At 37.0% G+C, this 25,405-nt stretch overlaps 1 protein-coding gene across 3 annotated transcripts in view; it reads left to right on the top strand.

The window, feature by feature from the left end:
* The window catches only part of KHDRBS2 (KH RNA binding domain containing, signal transduction associated 2), a 571,685-nt gene that overhangs the window by 347,552 nt on the left and 198,728 nt on the right, over positions 1–25,405 (top strand). For all 3 annotated transcript variants that reach the window (XR_004957703.1, XM_036248791.1, XM_036248792.1), the window contains exon 6: positions 2,881–3,079. Coding sequence is in view for 2 of the 3 variants with exons in the window: in XM_036248791.1 (XP_036104684.1) it covers positions 2,881–3,079 (199 nt within the window). In the remaining variant the exon portion in view is untranslated. The remainder of the gene's footprint in view (positions 1–2,880; positions 3,080–25,405) is intronic.

Genomic DNA, 25,405 nt, shown 5'->3' with positions numbered 1-25,405 from the left:
TGATGCAAGTAAGGCTCACAGTCTAGGAAATGGCATGTGTTAGGAGGGACACAGATAATAGCCATCATTAGATTTAGGGACTGCAGGGCGCACCACAAAGAAAGAGGATCAAGGACTGAAAATGGGGATGGCCACATTCTGAGGCGGGCCCAGGAATAGAGAAGCCAGTGAAGGAAGTTGAAGAGTAAGAATAAAAAGGGAGCAAATGTGAAGAAAAGGAGAGTCATAAACTCTAAAGAAGGCATTTTCCAGCTGGAGGGCCACAGGGATAAGGACCAGGGGGAGGTGCGGTGGAAGGAGGACGGTGAACAAATCCAGTGGATTTTGAATTCAGCAGCTACTGGTGAGCTCAGTCAAGAGTATTTGCAACAAAGTGGCAAAAGCAATACCTAGGTGACAGTTTTTTTAATTCTATTTTTCAATTGCAGTTTACATTTAATATTGTTTTGTATTAGTTTCCGTTGTATAGCATTGGCGGTTAGACAATCATATACTTTACAAAGTGCCCCCCTCCCCATATTTCCAGTACCACCCGGCACCACACATTGTTATTACAATGTTATTGATTATATTTGAGATGTTGTAACTGCCAATTTGTACTTCTTAGTCCCTTTGCTTTATTTTTATTCTAGAATGAGGAGTTGATCTCACTTATTTGTGGACTATAATGAATGCAATAATAAGCTGATGAACAAAGCAGATTGAGAGACATGGAAGTTGGGAACAGACTGACAAACCTCAGAGGGAAAGGGGTTGAGGGTAGGAAGAGAAAAACCAAAGAACTTAAATGCATATATGCACAACCAATGGACACAGACAACAGTGTGGTTGGTGAAGACAGACGGTGACAGGTGCAGAGAAGAGAGGGTGTCAATGGGGGGAAAAAGGGAGAAATCTGTAATACAGTAATAAAGATTTTTAAAAGAACAAGATTTTGAATAATTAAAGAGGAAAAAATTTCAAGAAGTCAATAAAATGAAGGAGAGAATGCTCTAGTGTGGATGCTGCCAAGGACCATCTCCTAAAATGAGTGATGTGAATCTTGAGTCGAATTGGAGAAGAGCGATACAGGGTTAATATTTCAGGGAAAAACATAACGAGTCAGATTCAGGAGACAGGTTTGCTAGGGCTGTGTCTTGGAGACAGCTGATGAAGGAATGGGAATTGAAATTAGATTTGATGCAAGGATCATAACATTTTAAAACAGGAAGAATTGTTTCAGATTCAGAATCTGATTTGACACATCAGGGAAAAAACATCCACCTTAGGCCCAGTGAGTTCTACTGTTTACCTGTGATACTTCAGTGGCATACCCAGGACTTGTGAACGTAGTTTAAAGTAGGTGACATATAACTTACTGGCCACACTGTTAAGAGTGTTCAAATGCTAAACTGAACAGCAAGCTTGGACAATGGTTGTAAATCAGAACTATTCTGGGCAACCCTGGAAATATGCTCGCACTGCTTATGAGGAAACAGATAGGTTCTTGGCCCAGGGAAGGTAATGTTGGTTTTACATCGTTTTTTTTTTTTTTTATAGATGTGTTTTTATATTACCATGATAATGTAGAATATGGTATTATATTGTCATGATAATGTAGAATACTGCCTCCTCAGCTATGTTGTGCTTGAAGCAGGCACCTGGCCTTCTGGGTCTTTTGTATTTTGCTTCCCCCAGTCTAGGAGAGCATTATCTATACATTAGACTCACAATAAGTTCTCTGATAATTTCTCTATTCCTCAACTCTGTAATCTATTTAAAACTTTTAAAAGCTTTTCCAGCATTCTTACTGTTCACTGGTAAGAGCTCATTTTCTGCAAGCAGGAAAGAGCCAGCTGACTGCTATTCATAGCAGAAAGCATAACCTACATTCCCCATCATGGGAGCAGCCTCACCGTGCGATTGTTGACATCCCAATGATCATTATTTTTTCCCAAAGCTTTCGTGTTCCTGCTGAAAGCAGTGCTTTCTGGAGGCCAGCCTTTCAGACATAATAAAAAAGTGAAATAACCACGCGTCTGCCCAAAGACTTCAGACAAACACTCCACCTTTCCAGGGGTCTCGGAATATCATAAAAATTGGCTGCATCCATTTGATCTAGGGCTTTTAGTACAAGTTACTTTTGTGTCAAGCACTGTAGTACAGAGTATTCAGTCTTTTTTTTTTTTTTATTGCAGAGTCCTAATGTATTTCACTAGCACCATAGTTACCGAAGGAAAATAAATTATATCAGGGACTCGACCGGTTCAGGGGATTACACACGTGATAATAAATCTGTGACAATGAGTTGTGATTTCAAGTGACCTCAAGCTTGAGCTACTGTAATAAACAGAATGATATCACCAGGGTCAGAGTTTCACCTTTTATTAAGTATTAAAATGCAGACAGATTGTCTTTTGTAAATGACAACAGTGCACATCACTGTCCAAAGGCTCTGGCATGGAGGAGACACAGACCTTTAGCAGCTCAGGTTCACAGATGGTCCCGTGAGTCATGTGTTAGACAATGCTCTCATTTGGGTCTTTTTGGTAAGTTTGGAATAAAGTGAGAATGTGTTGGTGTTTTTTTGTTTGTTTGTTTGGTTGGTTGGTTTTGTTTGCTTTTTTTAGTTTCAGAAAATAAAATATCAAAGTATTTTGCATAGTTTTCATAACTAAGTCGTAACCAATATTTATAAACTTTATTCTACTGTGGAGGTCAAAGTACTTTACATTCTAAAGGGTCTCAATTAAACACACTCACACACGTGTGTGCACATGTATGCAGAGATAAATTTGGTTTCTTCCCATTGTACAGAGGCTGTAAAATGAGACCTTTATCTGTTTTAGTCCCTTCCTCTCATCACTTTGTTCTTATCTGTGCATATCCTGTTTTTCTTAGGGGTCGTGGGGGTGCCATTCCTCCTCCCCCACCACCTGGACGAGGTGTTCTCACCCCTCGAGGGACCACTGTGACCCGTGGAGCTCTTCCAGTGCCCCCTGTAGCAAGAGGTGTCCCTACCCCACGAGCCCGGGGGACACCAACAGTGCCAGGGTACAGGGCACCCCCTCCTCCAACCCACGAGGCTTATGAAGAATATGTAAGTACCCTCCACAAATCGGTTGTTAGAAAGATTTAAACTAACTGAGTAACAGGCTAAGCCTCAAAGCCATTTATATACCACGCATATAGCACATGATGTTTGTTGCAAAAAATGAATGTCATTTGCCGCAGAATTTAAACAGTGCATTTAAATGATGGCATTTTCAGAAAGGCTTCATCTTACAGGTGCCAAGATAGTTGTTAGTAACAGTTAAATAGCTTGCATGTGAAGAATCAAATTGTCCTGAGGTTCTCTTATCTTTAGAAGATTTGATCAATTTCAAAGTGGAAATAATTGCGAACATAATGTGAATCTGTCATGTGTTCAGAAGCTTCTCCTGGGATATGATAAAGGTTAGCATGAAACTCACTCAGAAATAGTTAACAAGTATAATGTGATTATATTATAAACTTTGGTAATTATGTCTAACCATGTGACTGGTTTTTCATTTAAATATTCTTACTCTCTCTCTAACTATATGAAAGATAGGAGATTGCCAGATATGAAGAATTCAAACATTGTAGAAAGAACAGAAGAAATGCAATGTCTGTAACCATCCCCCTCCCTTTCTATCCACTGTATCACTTAATATACCCTTTGACCTTTCATTATGTTGTTAGTATTCCTCAGGTCACATTGTATTCTAGTCCCTGTATCCACTCCCACTACCTGACTGTGTGAAAGTTTAAAAAGGAACAGTTTCCTATTCACTCATGTGACCATAGTAAGTCCACTAAAAATGTTAAATTGAATGGATGCCAGCCAGATCATCATCCTGTGAAACAAATTCACTCTGCCATCGACCTCTCCAGCATTCTCATCTCCTAATCTAGGTGTTTGTTTCATTCAGCCACCTGGCTGACGTTCTTAAATGTCCTCGTGGATGATTACTTATTAATATAAACTCTTCCAGGACACTTACTGTCACTCAAAACATACATTTTTAAAAAATTTTTTTATGGACTGGTTAATAACCAAGTAAAACTTAACCCTACAATAAAGTGAACGTAATTGATAGGTATCACTAAGAATATATTAATGCTTAGAGTATGTTAGTTATTGGGAATAATGTTACTGCTTAAATAGGAAATGTTGACTAACATCTGCAAGAGTAAAGAAAAATTATTGTTAGAAATCCATGTCTACCAGAAAAGAGGAAACGTGTTCATCTAAAATATCTTCTCAATATTTAAAATGTTAAGCAATCTGGAAATTTTGAAATCAGAAGCAGAAAGCATCTTCTACCCTGTAGAATAAGCCCACAGGCCAGGAAACACAGAGCCTACTTCTGGTTCTGCCATCCCTTCCTTGAGACATAGTCTGTATGAAATAAATACCTGTTGAATGAATGAATGAAACAGGAAGGACGGGATCATTTTTAATCTCTGAGGAAACTTTCTAGCTCTACCATCTCTATGCCACTACGGTACATTTTTATCATCCAAATAGAGGCTTCAACAGTTAGATCTTTATTTCAAAAATTAAAAGGGAAAAGCTGTTCAGGTCATAGAGGTCAACACTGTGATTAATCAGATAATGTACAGGGCATATATAGGGCACCAGGAAAGAGAACAAGAGCGGCAAAGCACTGTCGCCTTCCACATGCATTCCAACTTACAGAGAAGAAATCCCTGGAACACAAAGCAAGTGAGAATAACCTGCAAAAGCATAAAGAGTTTGTAGAAATATGGAGGGAAAAAAATGTATATTATGAAAGGAGAAAGCTGGGAGGAAGGTGGTTTTTAAAGTAAGACAAAGAAATTACGTAAAGTCATGTCATCTGAATTTTTTAAACTTAGATTTTAAAGTATCTAATTCCTTTTATTCTTTCATTCGGTCATTTCAAAGCCTCTATTTGCTCTGAAGGTCCTGAAGACGGAGTCGTGAACAAAGACCAAATACCTGCTTTCATAAAGCTTACATTTTAGTGGAAGGAGAAAGAAAGAAAATATAGCCCTGGCTGGTTTGGCTCAGGGGTTGGAGCATCAGCCTGTGGACCAGAGAGTCTTGGGTTCGGTTCCTGCTAGGGGCACGTACCAAAAAAAAAAAGCAAACATATATTAAAAATGAATAAAGTAATGCCAGGTGGAGGAAAGGGCCCTGGAGAGAGGCTGGAGGTGGGCAGGTAGGGAAGTCCTGTCTGAAGTGGAGACTTCGGCAAATGCTTAAATAAAGTGAGGGTCTAGGCCAAGGGCCTGCCCTTCTAAAGAGCACCCCTGGTAAAGAAAACAGCAAACATAAGTGCCCTGAAGTAGAACCTACTTGAAATATCTGGGGATCAGCAAGGAGAGCATTAAAGCTGGAGCAGATGTATGAGGGGGGAAATAGACAAGGTCAAAGGCTGGACAGGCCAATTTGTGTTGCTTTTGGAAAGTGTTGGACAAGAATGTGACATGATCAGCTTTATGTTTTGAAAGGTTTATTCTGCCTGCATCGTGGAGAACAGAAATAATATGGGGTGGGGATGGGCACAAGAGTAGAAACAGAGACTGGTGAGCAACTCATTGCACAGTCTCCTACTGACCACAGAATGGCCTCGGAGGATGAGCTGAGATTCTGGGTGCACTGTGTAAATGATCTGATGGGATCTGATGATGCAGTACATGTAGGACATGTGAACAAAGAATGGGGTAAGGATAATGTTTGTGAAGTTTTGGGGAAGTGATGGTTAAACTGAATGTTGGACTGCACAACAGGGTTCAGTTGGGGTGTCATTTATTGAAATGAGGAATACCACGAGGGAATTGGAAAGTTTAGTTTGAGATTCTGATGGTGTTGGCTTTCAGGAAATGCTGTTGTGTTGCTGAAGGAACAGGACTTGACTTTGGAAACCGACAGCAGCATCCTGATTTGCATTCCAGCTATGCCAGTCACTGTGTAATTAACTTATAAACACTGTGAGGCTTGGATTTCCCTTCTATGGAATGGGGCTAATAATTTCAGCCTCACAGGACTGCACTGATAGTAGAAATAATATAACATGTATATAATATACATGGAATAATATTAGCCATAGCACTTATAAATGTGCACACATACCTAGAACATTATAGACATTCAATAAAAGGTAACTATTACATAAAAATCTCATCATGTAAAATATTATTTAATTTCTGCCTAAAATACGCTGTGGACACATTAAAGTCACATTTACCTATTTTTGTGAATTAATTAGTCATCACTGATTGCAAATAGCAGAAGCAATTCTATCTTCTTTTAGTAATACCCAAATAAGACAACAAGTCAACAAACACTCCTGTGGCGGTTGTTGCATGAGCAAGCTCAAGCATGAAGTTCCATAACAGGATTGCCATGAGGCCTTAAGAAAGGCCTGGGCAGAGGAACTGGAAAACTATCAAGAATCACTACCCCCGTTTCATCTCTGTGTTTTCTACGTATATCTTTCCATTCCCTTTTAATCTACAGACTGGGTGTTCGGGCTTCTCCGATCAACCAGGTTCAGCACATGGTGAGATATGTCCACCCTAGGACTGCCACGTTTACGTGTCCAGTTCTCGTCACCTGCAGATACTGACTGTCTGGCTGTCTCCCAGATTTCACCTAGATCCCCAGGTGGAAGACTTCTCTTCACTCAGGCCTGTCGGGTGTCACACACCAGTGAGTCAGCTGTGACAACAGGGCGAGGGTTTATGGAAACTGTCTGGGATCTACCCCTCATCAACCACCAGTGAAGGGGGCGAGAGAAGCTCACAAAACAGAAGCATGGTTTTTGGGGACCTAACAAGGCTAACACTGGGAAGATGCTAGTTTCCAGAGGAGAAAACAGTATAGATTTGACAGACATCTCAAAATAAATCTAGGATAACATACTGTGGACAACAGAAAAAAGTAGACAACTATTTTATAAAAACACTTTTTTTTCCATATTTTTAAAACCTGTTATAAGTTATATTTTAATTTCTTTTCTGTAAACCAGGAAAAGAGTATGTACAAAATTGAATACATGGCTGCTAAGCTGTTCACAGCAATCCTGGAAGTCTCAGAACCAAGCCCTGATTAACACTCAAGAGCTGCTCTGTTCTAATTTTAAACTATCGATTTCTCTGTAAGGGGTAAGAAAAACAAAGTTTAAGTGTCTTGGTAACAAAATAATAGAACCATGCTGAGATGGTGGTGAAAATCTCTAGGAGTTCTTAACTTTTCAGATATAATTTCTTAGAAAAAGGTTCCCTTTATTATAAATGACACTACAAGCCAATTCCCTCTTCGGACTTGGCTCTCTCCCCCGCTGAGTCTCGGCATTAAGTTTCTGACCACATAGAACGTATGTAGGAGATGGAGTACACTCGCAGCTTGTCTGACAAGAAGCAGCTTACTGTAAATGACATTGCCATTTAAAACCCTCATCAGTGTTCGCTTGAGTCTTTAAAAAAATGTGAATTTTAGTGTGGTATACATTCTAATTCAGACTTTAAAGATTTTAAAGCTTCTTTTCATTGACGTTGTGCTAAGAAGAATATATTTACATTGTACAGATCCATCATCATGATTGAAGTAGATTTAGGGAATTGAAAAGTACATTTCACACAACAAAATCTGACGCCGGTTAGCTCTACAATGGATTACATGTTCAAAGAGAGTCAACTGAAACTTCAACTTTTGAATACCTACAAGGTTCTGAGCACCAGACAGTAATTCACTTGGTTTCATGATAACATGAACTATCTTAGTCGATGAGAAAACTGAAGCTTGGAATGGAGACATGCACCCTTGTTCTGTTTCCAGAGCTTCTGTGTCTGTCTCATTGAAGTAGTCTACACAGTATCCGTCTCACAGAAAACTGACACAAACACAGGTCACTGGTACTCTGCACCTTCTATCTGGGCCACAGGTCAGTGTTTGAAAACCCTATAGATATTTAGTGACATGTAGGACTTCTCCCAGCTCCTACATGAACACCTCCAGCGGTGGAGAACTCAACACCTCCAGAAACTCAGTGCTAGAAATATAAAAACTGTGGTTAAAGACACCCCATCATCTCTACTCTCCAAAGCATGCCCTCTGGTGGGAGAGACTTAAGAGTAGTCTCTCCATTTAACATACACTTATCTTACTCTACCCTCTATAAGAAATAATTTTGTTATCTCTTCCCACTTACAAGATTAACATTTTAAAGGCAGAAAGTATTTCTTCAATTTATTTTATCAGTGCAGTTCTAAGTGCTTGGTAATAGCAATTGAATTGAACCTACTTATGATAGCCTTAGAAAAACATTATATACATGTACTCACACATATTATAAAAATATTAAATGAACGAAAGTACAACATAACATATATTCAGTGCCAAAGAGAGACTACTGGGTAGGGAAGAGGTAGGTTTACAGTTGTTCATAAGGAGACAAATGCAGTGATTAATAATAAACTCTGTATTTCACATACTCACAACTGGAAACCTACCCTTGCCCCACCCTGTATATCTGCACCTAAAGGGAATTATCTCTATGAGTGTTTTAAAAAACCTCTAAGAGGGTAAGGAAAACAATAGTAGCAGACCAAGATAAATGAGTGTAACTTTGAGAAGTAGAGAGAAGAGGGAGGACGCTCCATGCGAAAAAGGATAATCAAGGGAAAGGCAGGAAAGGGGGCCATTCAAAGCAAATCTAAAGAATCTGGGAGGACTATTTGGGGAAACAGTTCATTACTTCATAAAGCAGAAATAATACAGAGTTACAGATGACCTCAAATGCTGACGTGATAACTTCACTTATTGTGATAAAAGGCTACCGGGGGGGTTTTCGGCAGAGGGTCAAGTACGGTTTTAGGGAATTTTATAATTCTCAATTGTTTAGGATGAATGGGAGAACAGCGTGAAGAAAGGGGGGACGATTTGGGGAATGAACAAGAGTGAGGCTTCCTGAGATATGGCTTTGGCTCTGAGCAGAGTTATGGGTTGAAAATATCAGGTGAAAGGGAACACTGACGTTGGAAACACTGAATATCCAGAGTTTGGTGACAAGTGGATGTGGGAGGAAAATAGAAATCAATCGAGGCTCATTCAAAGGCGTTAGTATGTGGAGAGGGGGTGAGAGTGGGGGGAGAGAAGGTAGGACAGTGGTGGGAAAGGGTGGGCAGGTAGATTGACCGTGAAGCAAAAGAATCTGCTTCCCAAGGCTCTGCGAGGAGATGTAATAGTGTGCTCACAGGATCGTGTCTCTTGTTTCGAAGGTAAGGTATTTTACCTGCCTTCGTTCGAGATCACTTACCCACCCGTCACACTTCTTGTTGGGTCAGGTGATGTGAGAGTGGGCATGGCTGTGAGTGAGATGGTGCTCTTTGAAGCTTGTGTTAGAGATTCGCTAGTTTGCTTCTAGTGGAATATTTGTATTTGGATAAATGAGATATTCCTAGCATTTTTTATAGAAATGACTCCAGGGATACTTTTGCTCGTATTCGTGGACCCAAGTATTAATGGGCCAAAGTCAGACCGCTGTGTGGTTGTTAATGGGGGCACTGGTGCAGGGAGTGTGTGTGTAGTGATGGAGAAACAGGTTTGGATTTGTATTGGGCCAGATCTGTAATGTGTAAAACTCTTCCATATCATTCAGCTCAGCTACGGAAAAACCTTGATAGAATTTTACCTGATTCTGACAGTAATCCTAATAATCTATAATATACCAAGTAATAACTTGTGAAACTGAAACTTTTCAAAACTATAAAAAAAAAAAAAACTTTCTCTCTCAACCATACTAGAGAAAAAAAATAATAAAACCCTGAATTTTCTATCCTCACTTTAGAAAATATTTTAATTTTAGAAGGTAATCAAAAATAATCATTCCCAAAATATGAAAAAATAGTATATCAAGTAGTTAGTTAATAAAAAAGACTATATTATGTTCAGGATTTCATGGGGTTTATAGGATTTTCAGCATTTTCAATTTTGCAATTAGTTGAGATTACCTTTCTCAGTCAAAATAAGGATTCACTTTCATGCTTAATTTCTATTCATAATTTTGTTAACTTTTTCCTATGGAATGCATAATGGTGTGATCTTCAGAACCCACACACTCTGGATCTTCACCTGTAGAGAAAAATTATAGTAACATTCATAGGGAAGTGTTTGGGGGGCTGGAGGAGTCAGGTAGGGCACTGTTTAGAGAAAATATTGACTGTGTAACCTTATTTTCTTTCTAGAAAGTCTGCTCTGCTGTGCTTAGCTATAATCACATTGTTGCCGTTAATAAGTAATAGTTGATGCTGTCGTTTTAATGAAGGTTGCATGAGAGAATTAAATGTTCAGGTAAAGGCACAACCTCTGCAACTGTCCATCAGAATGTCACACCCTCTGAACATAAACTGACACTGTAAATATTTCCTTCAATGCTCTTGTATGGTTTATGTGCTTATGTAGCACAAAACAAGACAAACAAACAAACAAACAAACAGAAAACTCTACCAATGGAAAAAAAAAAACACAAAAAACTCAGGTGCACAAAATGGTTTCTAGTTTCCCAAGACATAGATCCGATTTGTTTTAAAATTCCCTCATATTTTCTCCAATGATTAATACTCAGATAATAAAGAGTTGGATGGGGGCACAAAAAAGCAAGAAAAGATGTGAGTTAAGTGCTCCATGAGAAATGTGGACCAAGTATAATCAATCATGTTAACCTAATTTATAAAACTCATTTTGAAAAAGTTTTGAGAAGCTTTTCTTTCCATCCGTCTTAACTAAGCCGATTGGCATTCCAGCCCATCTGATCATCTAATTCAGACTCCGAGGCATCCTTCCAGTAACAATGAGAAAACTAGAAAAGTCACTGGTAAATCAATAGTCCTTAAAATTCCATAAATGAGTTCAGGCTGCCAACCTTCAATTTCATGTGTAGGGAACATTTTTTTGACAGGAGAGGGAAATAAGTATTTAATGATAATTGAAATCAATTCTTGTGCCATTTTTGTGGAAAGAACGATTATGAGCCTGATCTATAATGCATTTCGAGGGGAGCCCCACGTGGTGGTTTTCTGGATAATAGCCAAGAGCCTTCACCCAATGAAGGAAGATTTTTATTAGAGTTTCTAGATTGGAGATTTGTATTCCATTAAACATTCTTGTTTGAGTTTCATGCTCTCCTCTCCTCTCAATAGAGAGTAATTTACCAGAATGTGTAGTAGGGTTTTGTGTTTTGAAATGTAACTAATATTTAAAGTAACTGAAACATGTGAGGTTAATGAAAAAAAAAAATTTAAAACTATAGAATGATCATAATCCTACTGTGGTCCAAATTTCCATAAAATGTTGTATCTTAATGGTATAAAATTAATTATCCCCCCCCCCAATATAAGATGCTATCTTTTAAAATTGTGTTTACTTTTTTCTGAAGTTGAAGCTTAAATAAACCATCCTTCTCCTAGCTTTATGTCATAGATGTTTAAGTTGTTTTAGAACAGATGCAGATTCTTTTATTGGCCACAACACTCCGGATTGTAGCCAAACCTGTATTTTATAATTACCCTGATGAGTAATGTCTTTTGCAACACTTACAGGGTGAAAACTGGCTTCCTCTTTGTACCTTTTGGAGATGACTATTAGCTGATGGAAAGTATTTTATCATACAGTATTTTAGAGTTTCCTCTAGAAGATGCCGGGGGGGAAAGTCATGATGCTTTTGCAGCATCTGCTACAGACATGGGGAGGAGAGCTGTGGCAAAAATGCCAGAAATTGCCATCTTGGCCTTAGGGAACTTTACCATTCTCCTGTTTTTAACATTATACATATATTTTAGGTTGTATTATCATCTCTCTGTGGTTCATACACGTGGCCTAAAGATTAATAATGAAAGCAAGTCGAGCCTTAATTTTTACAGGAATGTTCTTAAAAAGCTTTGCTGCGTACAAATTAATAGTTTTTTTACCTCATTTTTTTCTTCTGAATTGAGTATGATATTTGATGAATTGTATCCCCACTGAAAAAGTATGACCCTGTACGACTACCTAGGTATACCAAAGTTTATTTTTTTCTTTTGCTGTTTGAAAACCATTATTTTACAGGTTTTGCCAACACCACCTTTATAATTTTCTGGCAAAGGAAACTTCAATGCAACTTGCCTAGCGAGCTAGATTGTCAGTGGCCTTTGCAGAGAGCCACGTAAGAATGGTAAGATAGGATTGAGTCCTGGTCTAGATTTTGGCCCTCTTCTGTTATGGATTCCTCACTCAGTGGAAAAGAGTAACTGCTAAATAGTTCCATCACTCACAGATCTTTGTGGTTATTTTTTGTGATATCTTGCGAGCCAAAGGTTTTTATCGGGAAGTTACAGTTACAATATACTTTGCAATAACATTTCATAATTTCAATATTTGAATTAAGACAATTTCTCCCTATAGTTGAGAATGGAAAGCTGTACTTTCTCTTTATATGAAACTATACAATGAATCAATTTGGCAGAGGAGGGACACAGGAAGATCCCTCGTTTAACCCTTCTGCCTTGTATTTCTGAGAAGCAAAATAGAGACTATACCAATAAGGAGCTCTTAATGTCTTCACATTTCACTATGTATTTACATTCATTCTTCTTAGAACCTCCGACTTATAAACATCCATGTAAAGTGAGCTGTTCTCTATTTTACACCATCATGGATACTAACAGAGCTGGAGAGCTGCAGATGCAACAGGTGTGAGTGCTGGATCGAAGGGTCAGGATGCTGGAGGATGACCAATTTGTTTTTGCAGGGAGTCTTTTTATTTCTGCTTCTCTGAATCTATGAGTAAGCCCCAAATTTTTTTCTGTTTTTTTCTTCTGTTCTTGGTGTAAGAAACAAATTTCAGAGAACAAACTCACATACTATGAATCGTGGCGGTTGTGTGTGATAGAGAGTGAGAGAGATGTTGCTTTTACTGTTCTTGCTGTCCTTCCTCTGAACTGCAGCACTAGAGGTCACTACTTGAAAATAAAAGCCAATGCCCTTTGCTGTAGCTGCAGCCCACGTTGTAATTTCTGGTGGTCACTGATATTGCAATAGTTTTTTTATTAAATAATACAGCTAGAATTTATGCCTTTGCAGAATAATAAATAACCCGCCAGAATAGTAATTGCTACCCACCACTGATCTATTCAGCTGCTCTGCACAAGAACAGAGCACCAGTTGGTGTCCATTCTGCTTGATCAGCCCTCAGAACTGATTGGCTGGGGCCTGAGCCATTCTGGCTGTGACATGTTGTACGACTTCCATACTGGTGAAATTCTAGCAGAAATACTGTATAAAAGATTTTCACAAATAGACACATTAAATCAACTAAGCTTAGAGATTAGGAGATTCTTTAGCCAAGCCATTGGGCAATTGTCCAAGACAGATGGTTGCACTGCACCAAAACCTCTTGTGGTCACAGTTCCAGCTGATGGCACTTCAGCACTGCCTGCCATGCCGAAGTTCACTGTAGTCTCTCTCCTGGTTTCCCAATGTGTCCCATAGCTGTGGAGAGGGTTGAATACAATCTAGTGTACTTTACCTGCCATGCTCCATTATTTATGTAGAGTCTCTTGAATGGTAATGCTGCTCACAGGTCTCCTGACTTTCCCTGCAATGCTTTTTTAAGTGGACATTGAAAGGAGAGGGGAAAAGCACAGATGCACTCACTCATGCGTCTTCCAAGTAATGAGACCAACCATCTGGCACCCATGTTGAGCTGAGTTTCAAGCTTTTCTAAATTTATAGGGAGTGGATAAAGAGAATGACGTAAGAAAATGTTGGAGCCTCACCTCCAGCGGATCTACCAGTGAGAATTCATGGGTCCCAAATTTCTACTGTTATGGTGTCTTCCCTCATGAGAAATCTGAAGGCCTTGTAGAAATACAAACACACACACACACACATACACACACACTCTCTCTCTCTCTCTCTCTCTCTCTTAATTTTTTTAGTTACTGACACTCTTAAATAAACAAATAATTGCTCAAAGCAAAATGTAAACAGGAGTATAGTTTACTTTAATGTAGCAAGCGTAACTGGAGGTAGGAGAAGGTTTCAGGAGATATCTTTCGAGATTTAGTAGGTAAAAGAATACCTACTCATTAAGCAGAAACTGACACCTTTTATGTTTGAAACCAGATTTTCAGCAAACATGTCTCTTCTGTTGTATATTCCAAATGTAAGTTAGAGCATTTTAAGCAATACATTATATATAGAACAGAATTATACATAAAAAGATCTAAATACAATGAAACAAAAATATTTTTACTTTATATCTAAGTCTCATTTAAGATTGTTTTACAAAAATCTGGCCAGTGTGGCTCAGTTGGTCAGTCATCATCCATGTACCAAAAGGTTGCCTGTTTGATTCTGGGTCAGGGCACATGCTCAGATTGCAGGCTCGATCCCCAGTAGGGGGTGTACAGGAGGCAGCCAATCAACATTTTACTCTCACATTGATGTTTCTCTTTCCCTCTTCCCCCCTCTCTCCCTCCCACTCTATCTGAAGATAAATGCAAAAAATGTCCTCAGGTGAGAATAAAATTTAAAAAAAGGTGGTCACCTATATAGATGTCCATTGTATGTTAGGGCTTTAACATACATCATCTCATAACAGTTATGCAGGGTAAAAGACATAATCTTTGTTTTTCCATTAAGGAAGTTGGGTGTCAAAAAATTAGATAAATCTATCAGTCACCTGTCTAACAGCAGAGCCAGACAGATCTGCCCTCAAAATTAACAGCTTGTTAGATATAAACATGTAACAGAAAAAGTTCCTGGCCTTAATTGGGCAATAGGTAACACACCTAGACAAAACACAAAGTTCACAAGTTTAATGAAGAGTATCGTCTATGAGCGTGAACTGAAGACTTCACTGTTAGGTATATGCTGATGTTTTTCTGACCTACCTCACAAAAACTGGTGTAATGTAGTTATGTCACCTGCTGGAAATCCCACTGAACTGAACACATATGTAGTATTTTTTATTTGCTTTGCTTCCAATCAGAAAGGTCAAAGAACTGATTAGTTCTAATGCTATTTGATACTGTGCACAAATAGAAATTTAGGGGGAAAGCAACCAATAATCTCCAACTTCACAGCAGTCAGGATAGAAAAGACTGGAAAAGTTAGATGCACACTAAAGCTCTTTGGAAGTCTAGGTTATTAAAAGTAGTCAAACACAATGATAATAATAATTATACTGAGAACAGAAGCAACTGATTAATTAACTACTTATAAGACAGACACTTTACCTTCGGTGTTCAATTTTTATGACTTATTATGGTAGTATTATTCTCATTTTACAACAGAGAAAGCTGAGGTTTAAAGAGGTTAAGTAGCATGCCCAGAGTTACCCAGCCAGCAAGCAGCAGAGCTAGTATGCAGGAATTTGAGTTCAAGGGCGATGCTCATAATGTCCAAGCTATAGCAATGTGGTGTTTAACACATGGCAGGTTCTTGCCTAAGTGCGTAACATGTATAGCCTTAAATTACCCTATTGGCACCTCTATGAGTTAAGTACTGTTACTTTCTTAGATACAAAAGCTTACATTCAGGAAGAGATTGAGTAGCGAGCCAACATTATCCAGGTAACTAGCAGCAAAACTGGGATTTCAACCAAACAGCCTGGCCACAACCCACGCTGCTCTGTTGTCTTGGGGGTAACTAGCAAAAATAACATTTGGACATTTAGTAGCAAATGATGCCAATGGGGGAGAAAAATGAGTGAAGCAGTTAAGGAACCACCTGGTGAATTTCCCTGGACTGTAGTGAACATATGAAAATGGAGGGTGGGGATGTTCGAAAGACAAGTTGGGAGACGATAATAAAATGACCTGTGGAAAAAAATGCCTGGATGAGAATTTAGTAATTAGGTTCATTGTTTATGGGGACTGGTTAAATGTTTTTCACGTTATCTGAGAATGAATGTGGCTGTACACATTGGTGCAACTGAGGTAGGCAGACCCCAGGGGCAGGGTGTGCCAGTGAAACACAAGCAGGAACCTCAGGAGTGAAACAGGAAAGAGGGGCCGCAGGAAACATTGTGGAAGATATGGGAAATAAATTGGAGTCAACTCTGGAAGGAATTCCAGAATTGCAGTGGTGCAAAACATTTTCAGTAATCTAAAAATGGAATGTTACTCAGTATTTATTATTTATTTATTTATCTATTTATTTATTTATTGGCTTGAAAATAATTGATTCTAGATGTCTTATTTATTTATTTATTTTTGTATATGTGTTTTTATTGACTTTTTAGGGAGAGATGGGGGAAGAGAGAGAGAGAAACATTGATGTGAGAGAGAACATGGATCAGCTGCTTCCTGCACGCCCCCTACTGGGGATCTAGCCACAACACAGGCATGTGCCCTGACCAGGAATTGAACCAGGATCTCTCAGTCCATGGGACAATGCTCAATCCACTGAACCACACAGGCCAGGAAGATGTCTTTTTTAAAATTTGCCCGGCCGGTGTGGCTCAGTGGTTGAGCATCGACCAAGAGGTTGCTGGTTCAATTCCTGGTCAGGGCAAATGCCCAGGTTGTGGGCCCAATCCCCAGTGTGGGGCATGCAGGAGGTGGCCAATCCATGTTCGCTCTCATCCATGTTTCTATCTTTCTGTCCCTCTCTATTCCTCTTTCTCTAAAAATCAATAAAGAAAAATAGATGTTTTAAACATATGGTCACTTTAACACAGTGAGTTTTACACTATAGTTCTTTTTTCAGCTTTACTGAGATATTATTGACATATAACATGTAAGTATAAGGTATGCAATGTGACATAGATACATGTAGATATCACAAATTATTAGCACAATAAGGTTAGTTAACTTGTCAGTCGCCTCATGTAATTATAATATTTATATGTATGTTGATACCATTTAATATCTACTTTCTTAACAAGTTTCTAGTATATTATATTAATGAACAATTTCTGTTTGTTATAGTCACCATACTGCACATTGGATCCCCAGATTCTATTTATGTTACGGGTCAAAGTTTGTATCCTTTGACCATCAACCCCTTTTCTCACCCTCAATATTATTTTGATCACACTTCTTTATATTGTAGATCTTGTTTTCCAATTTATCTGCATTGTGATAAAGGTTTCAGTTAGGAAACATTTTAGACAACTGTTTATGAAAACCACAATCTTTAAATGAGATTTAAAAAGGAGATTGAGAGGAGTAAAATTATTTTTTTTTTTACTATAAATAAAATAATGTAAAGTAGTCACATCATGACTACAGATTTCTTTTCATCCAAATGCTTGAACCACTTTCTAAATGGATGTTTTAAACATATGATCACTATAACATAGTGTTTTACACTATATTTCCTAAAGATACCCATCTGTCAAAGGCAATTTTAGCCCTTGCTCCCATTGCATAATGGTGAGGAACAAGATTTTTGTTTTATTTTGTTTTGCTTAGTAGTTTTATCTTTATTATCTGTCATAAGTTGCTTCTCTGTCTATAGGAACTTTGCAGCCCCTGAGGGGAGCAGTGTAGGTCTGGGTGAGTTGTAACCTCCCACTCCCCGATCCCAGGGAAAGAACAGGACAGAATCAAAGGCGGGAGGCACAGGGCCCAAATGCAATGCAAGCAAGGCAGAGAGAAGAGGAACCAGGACTTTCTGATGACTAGAAAGATTTCTTCTTCTGCCACGTATCCTCCATTGAATTTTCTCTTTCTACTCCTAGGAAGACATTTAAAAGATACTCTATAGGAGTTGTGAAATTGGCATTATCCCAATATACTTATTTTGTAGGCATTTCCATCCTTCTGGCTTCCTACCTTTCCTCCTGTGTTTTTCTAGCCAGATGGGAGCCGAGACATCTAGAGAGTACGAGAGACTGCTTGTCCAATGCAGGAGTCGGGGAACAGTTCCTGTAAAAGGCCTGAAAGTAAACATTTTTGGCTTTGGGGGAAATAAAGTCTCTGTCATGACTATTCAACTTTGCTATTGTAGCACAAAAACAACCACACACAATACACAAATGAATGACAGGGACCATGGTCCAAACTGTACTTACACAAAGCAGGTGGCAGGTGGGCCACAGTTTGCTCATCTCTGACCTCATCTGTAGCATCCACTGTATTTGGCATTTGTTTCATGACAGATATCAGAATCAATTTAATACGGAACATATATTCTGCAATCATGGCCCAAAGAAGACACTAGGATTTGAGCGTACGTGAATTGCCAGGGGCTGATTGTTTTCCAGGAGGATCTGCATGCCAAAGAGAAGGGATAGAACATTCCATAAAACCATATCGAATCTATTCCATTAGTTATCAGAGATGGTAGTTTGCATAGAATTATTTTTATTTCAAGCACCTCCTGCCCTCTTAATTTACAGATACATATGTGATGCAGCACACTGCTAAATTGCTCACAGCAACAGCTGCATACTATTAAAAAAAAATCTCATTTTCAGCAGAGCTGTGAAGGCTGGGTGACAGAGGCGTTGTGCAAGTGAGTGTCTTGCTAAATGATAAATGACCTTGGATCCTCATTTTTTCCCGAAGAATGTAGGTACAGTAATACCAATATTCTATAAAGCTACCTACTTCTGATGATAAATTCTCCGGTGTCAACTCACTAGTAGTGCTGTGTCCTGGCCATTTGTAATAATCTGATGTTGCAAGCTACTGTCAGATAAATATTCACACAAGTGCACTACTTGTTTTCTTCTGAAAGAACCTGTTAACCGTCGTGCTTCAGACAGACTAAAATTTAATGCATCCTTTAAAAAATGTATTTGGCAGTAAAAATGTGGTGGAAATTGATCTTGTTATAAAATTTAGCACCTTAGATTTGACATTAAGGCCACTTAGGGACTTCAGCAATCAGTAAGGCAGAGAGGGAACAACTGAATTTCAAGGTAATGGTTCCGAGGCCATAAAGTGAGAAAGTAGAACAGGTCACAAAACCTAATCTTTCAAGTCGGTCATTTATTTGTCAACTACTCCTGCTCTAGGACGCTCCACATATACTAACCAATAAATAAATAATGTCTCCATGCTGTCATTTTTTTAAATATAATCTGAGGGGAATAAACCTGAGTCTTTCAAGACCACCTCAGTTATAGTGAGGGTGAGCAGGAAAAATCAGAATTATGTGACAAGTGACAACAAAAAATTAATAGTGAATAAATATAGTAAGGTGATTATAATTAAATTTAAATGTGTAGAGTCATAGCCAAGTATGCTAGTTTGACTTCAGAAGTAAGGTGATATAGAATTAACTATTATGAGCATGCGGATGGAAATAATTATCAGGTTGACAGGAAAGGGTGAAGAGTCCTCTTTGATGCTTGTTAGTGGCTTGATTCGAATGGCATGTTATAGTCATGGCACGACTCAATAGAAGTATAGATGCACTCTTTCATGGAAATGTGGAAAATTCCTTGTTCAAGGCTCCCTCTGGTCTGTGAAGGACAGGTAGATATAGAGATGTAATTGCAACTGATTTTTTAGAGTTAAGCCTGGATCCATCCTGACTTTGGATTGTACAGTTTTCTGAAGAGCATCCCCTTCAGGCAAGAGTGGGTCTGAGTGAAACATGGAAAGGATGTCACTATTGGCACTTGTAACATGCACATATTATATGGTGTTTATGTTTACCCTGGAACTGGGTTTTCATGGGCAAGCTTAACTTCTGCCTTCATTTTCTCCTGCACACGATTGTATAAACTCTAGCTTCAGCCTGATCTATTTACTATCGCAAACATTACATGCTGTTTTACACCTCCCTGCCTTTGTTCTCTATATTCTTTTTACTTTTCAAACACACACACACACACACACACACACACACACACACTTATATATGATGGCATCTGTTCTACCTTTCAGGTCCCCAACTCTGAATTTACATCACCATTCCTTCACTAACAACTTAAAAAAGTGACGACTGGTTCAATCTGCCTTTAATGTAGTTAATTACATACTTGCCTGTCTCTTCTGCTAGATTGCAAGGGCTTATTCTCCTTTATTTCCTACATTACTTTGCGAATAATAAGTGGCAATAAAAAATCAATTAAGTGAATGAGTTTTATCTGTCTAGCCAGACAGTTGGAAGAGGTATTGAACCCCTGCTAGGGATAGTAGGTGATAAGAACTCCCAGAACTTAGACTCCCAGACTGAGGCCCAGCTGCCATATGGCAGGGAGAGACTGTGCCATATCCATCTAGGCTACCATCCCCCTAGTTTCCTTTGTAACTCACATGTGCTCCTTCAGATCTGTTTGACTCTCATTACTGAGACCTTTCAGATGCATTTAGAGGAGGTGCTCCTCTTGTCCTCTGTGCTGAGTTGTATAAGACGCAGCTTTCTCCACCAGGCTCACTGTTGTGTTGGAGACACAAAGAATAAAGAGGCTCCTAAGCATATGTTGTCTAGTTACTGATTAGAAAAAAAATATTACTGGTTGGGGTGGAAAAGGGGGAACAAAGTATGCTCATCTTGGTACGAAGTGGCTAAATAATGTCAATTAACTCCTAAATTAGATACTACGTTTGTCCTTGTTCTGCTAACTATTCTGTATACTCAGTATACATTTTTCAATAATGACACCTGTTCTAAATGAGGCACTTTGTGAGAAAATAGGGTGTCAGTTATTGAATTTCATAGAAAAAAAATCACTTCCAGTATTTATTATTCAAATTTTATATAATGAATGCTAGCTACTCTTTTTTGTCTGGAAAATTATTTAATAAGAGAATCTGTTCATCTGGTATTTAATATAAGCACAATAGTGTATAATTAAAGGCTATTTTTAAAAATTAAAAATGCAATAATCTCATAATCCTAATAGTTGCTTTTATTATTCTTTATTTCTGTGAAAAGTTACATGCACATAAGTCTTTATATAATGAATGTGTATTTTAAAGAATAATAGTACTTAGAAAACAAAAACACAGATTAAGAGTCTGAAGCCCCCCCATGCATGCCTTTTCAATCATCTGTCCCCTTCGCCCCCAGATATAATGTCCTGAACTGAATGGTAATCAACACCTTGCTTTTCTTTTATCACTTATACATGTGTCTCCGAACAACACATTGTTTCTTTTTAAACTTTATAAAAAGGGACTCAGACTATGCATGTTCTTAATTTAAAGTTTATTCATATTGAAGCTTAGCTTTAAATATCAATTTTGTTGTGTATAAATATTTGGATACTTTTTCATTTTTTGCTTTTATAAAAAATACTGCTATGAACATTCTTGTGCTAGCTTCCTGGTGCTGGGCCATGAGAAACAATATTTAACTTTCTGAGTTAAACTGTGTTTCTAAGCAGATGCACTAAATTACCTACTATATTATTGTAGTCTTTATTACTCCATATTCTAGCCAATCAATCAAATCCGAATTTGAGTTTTACTGTGACTTTAATTTGCATTTTTATGTTAACTAATAAGATTTGTTATATTTTCATGCATTTATCACCTGTTGCTATTTTTATCTTTGGGGAAATGCTTACATGATTTTTGCCTGTTTTTTTTTTGTTGTTGTTGTTGTTCTATTGAGTTTTCTATTGCATTTATTTGTAAAGATTCTTCATATATTTTGATATTAACCTTTAGTCATTTTTATTTGTTTTTTAAATTATTCCCTGGTTGGTGGTTCATTTTATCACTATTTCTTATGATGATTGCTGAATATAAGTTATTCTTTGCATGTGGTAGAATTGATCAGTTTTCTTTTACAGAATGGGAGTTTTGTGTTTTATGTACAAAATCCTTTCCTATTCTGAGGAAATGAAAATCTTCTAAAAGTTTCTTTGAAAAATGATATTGGTTTTCCATCCACATTAATTCACTGGGAATGGATTTTAGGTATGGTTTGTAAAGAGATTTCTGTTTCATTTTTTTATCCTTAACTTACACAGTTTACATCCACTTTCATTTTTTGTCACCAACTTCAGATCAACTTAATCTTCATGGCTTTTAAATAAATCTTGATATCTAGTCATGCTAGACTCTTGTTTCCTCTTCCTACTCAAGACCATCTTAGATTCCCTTTGTCCTGGTTTTTTTCATATACATTGATGTATTATTTGGGAAGGAATTAACATCTTTATGAAGTTAATTTCCCTATCCTTGTACCTGCTGTATCTTTCTATTATTAGATCTTCCTTAATTCCTTTCAAAAAGTTGCATGTTTTTCTATATGTCTTTCACATCTTTTATGCTTAGGTGCTATAATTTTTGTTGCTTTAATGCACAATAAAATTTTAAAGTTATTAATGTTATTATTCTGAATATTTACTTTTATTGTATAGAAATTAATTAAATTTTGTATATTAATATCATCTTCAACAATATTATGAAACTTCTTTCTAATTCTAATTACTTGTCTGAAGATTATTTGAGCTGATAAATTTGGATCTGCATGCATTACATTTAACTTAACAAAAAATACAGTTTATTATTATTTTGAACCTCCACCAGAATAACAACAAATGCAAAATGAATAAATTCTAATATCCCTCTCAAATCACATGCTATTGTCCAATACTTTTTCAGTTTACTCCTGAATTTAGAGATAGAATTTATTGTTTTCTATGCCATTTTTCTTTACACATACTCCATTCTATTTTCTGACCTCCATATGCTTTCTTGCTCTCAAAACTTCTTTTGATAAATTTTCTCCTGTGTGTAATACATGCTTTGGAACTTCATTTGGTCAGTCTATTGATACTAATTTTCTTAGACTTCTATGTATCTGAAATGTTTCTGTTTTGCCCTTTTCACTGAAGGATACTATCACTGGGTATAGAATTCCAAGTTGCCAAATATTTTCTCTCATTATGTTGAAGATATTCAGCTTACTTCTCTTATTGTTATTGAGAAGTCAGTAGTCTCTGTTTGTAAGGCATCTGTTTCTCTTTGGTTTGCTTGTAAGACCTTCTCTTCACCTTTGATGTACTAATGTTTTTACTATGCAGTGTCTAAGTATGGATTTATTTTTATCTATTCTACTTTGGATTTTTAAGATTTACTAAATTTGTATGCTAGAATTTTTCAACAATTATAAAAGCGCTTATAATTTCAAATTTTTCTTTTTTTATTCCATCTGTTATGTCATTCTCAACTATTGATTATAATACATTGAACTGTCTCATTCTCTTTGTGTTTTAAATACTGCCACTTATTTTTCTCATTTACAGAAATCTGTAATTTCTCAAATAGTTCTTCCAGTTCACTTTATTTAATGATATTTGATTTGATTTGTTTTTATTATTATATCTTTAACTTATAAAAGTTCTCTATTTTGATTCAGTTAAATTCTACTGCCTTCTGCTCCTTCTTCTCAAGTACCCTCTTCTATACATGTAATCAAACACACAGACATCCCTTTTGTAATTCTGATACATGAAGTCTTTGTGAATATTATTTTATACTTTGATGTTTTTATATACATTCATACCTCGCAGGCATTGCCAAACAGCACTACTTAACCAAATTTTTGGCTCAAGGAGCTTTGGGCCAATTAATACTATGAAAATAGATCCAAACCTCATATGAATAGGACATGTTTCTTTTCAGTTTCACTCAGAGATAATACCCTTGCAGGGGGGTATGTTCATTACTTTTTCTCTGTTAGATGATTTATGTTTTCCTATTTACCTACTAATGTGTCATTCTAAAAGGAGTTCCAACATTTTTGGGATTTTTTTAATCTGATTTTTACCTTTCTAGGGCTAAATATACTCCATCTCATTCACCAGGCATGTACGCATTCTATGAAAAGACAATCAGTGCTCAGCGTGGGAAACCAGACACCATACCAAGGAAAAGCTTTGGCCACAGAGCTTTATAACTTGTATAGAATCACACTTGCTAATTATGTGAGGGTCCTGAGGAATTCCTTTATTTTATCTGTTCACCTATATAATTTAAATATATATATTTTTTTGACCTTCATGTTTAGTTCTAATATATAAAAAAGCTTTCAATTAATTTTTTATCCATAGTATTTCTAGGAATAACTTATTTTTTCTCTAGTTTTTAGCTTTTATGAACATCTAGACATGATTTAAATTTATAAATGAAAATGTATATGCAACTATATGATGACTTGAATATTGATCCGATAGATTATATCACTGGCACAGGTTCCTAGGATATTTGGCAAATGTACAATTCATGTAAAAACTAGCTATTATATAACATTCTAAAATTAGTATTTAGAGAAGATATATTTTCAATATGAAGACATCTCAAAATTTTGTATGCACTGATTTTCTTGTGCACACAAAAAATAATTGTGGAATAATTTATCTCTTTGTAGACTTAGGTAAATGGAAAACAAAATTTCAACCTCTAGAAAGTTCATATGGGCAACATGTAAAATTGATATGGTATGATCAGAAGCTATATTTTCTCCTTTTATTGAGAAATAATTGACATACGTCAATGTGTATGTTTAAGGCATACTGCATTATAGTTAGATTTACAAATGTTGTGAAATAATTACCATAGTAGATTCAGCTAACATTCATAGTCTCATAAAGATACAAGAATAAAAAAAGAGAAAATAATTTTTTCTCCTTGTGGTGAGAACTCTGGATTAAATACCTCTTTTAACAACTTTTGTGTATATCATACAGCATTAACTGTAGTCATTATGTTGTACATTACATCCCTACTTCTTATTTGTTTTATAACTGAAAATTATTTGTATTTTCCAACCACTTTCCTTCAATCCCCTCTCACCCTCTCCTCCACCTCTGATAATCCCAAATCTGATCTTTTTTTCTATGAGTTTTTTTAATTCTTGTTTTAAGAGTCCACATATAAGTGAGATCATGCAATATTTGTCTTTCTTAATCTGATGAATTTCTCTTTGCATCAGTGCCTTCAAGATACATTCATGTTGTTTTAAATGGTAGGATTTCCTCACTTTTTATGGCTGAATAATATTCTACTCTGTGTGTGTGTGTGTGTGTGTGTGTGTGTGTGTGTGTCATATTACAATTTCTTTATCCATTTATCCATTGATGGACACATAGGTTGTTTCCATATATGGGCTATTTTAAATAATGCTGCTATGAACATGGAGGTGCAGGTATCTTTTTGAGTTAGTGTTTTCATTTCTTTTGGATCTAGTCCCAGAAGTAGAATCACTAGATCATAAGGTAGTCCTAATTTTAATGTTTTGAGGGTTATACATACTGTTTTCAATAGTGGCTACACCAATTTACAGTTCCACCAACAGTGCACATGAGTTCCCATATCTTTATATCCATTCCAGCATTTGGTATCTCTTGGTTTATTTGTTTGTTTTATGATGACAGTTCTAACAGGTGTGAGGTGATATCTCATTGTGGCTTAAATTTCCATTTCTCTAATGACTAGTGGTGTTGATTATCTTTTTATG

This window comes from Molossus molossus, unplaced genomic scaffold (genome assembly GCF_014108415.1).
Source record: "Molossus molossus isolate mMolMol1 unplaced genomic scaffold, mMolMol1.p scaffold_m16_p_8, whole genome shotgun sequence".
Lineage (NCBI taxonomy): Eukaryota > Metazoa > Chordata > Mammalia > Chiroptera > Molossidae > Molossus > Molossus molossus.
Note: the sequence above shows the minus strand (reverse complement) of the source record. Positions and strands in the feature narration are given on the sequence as shown.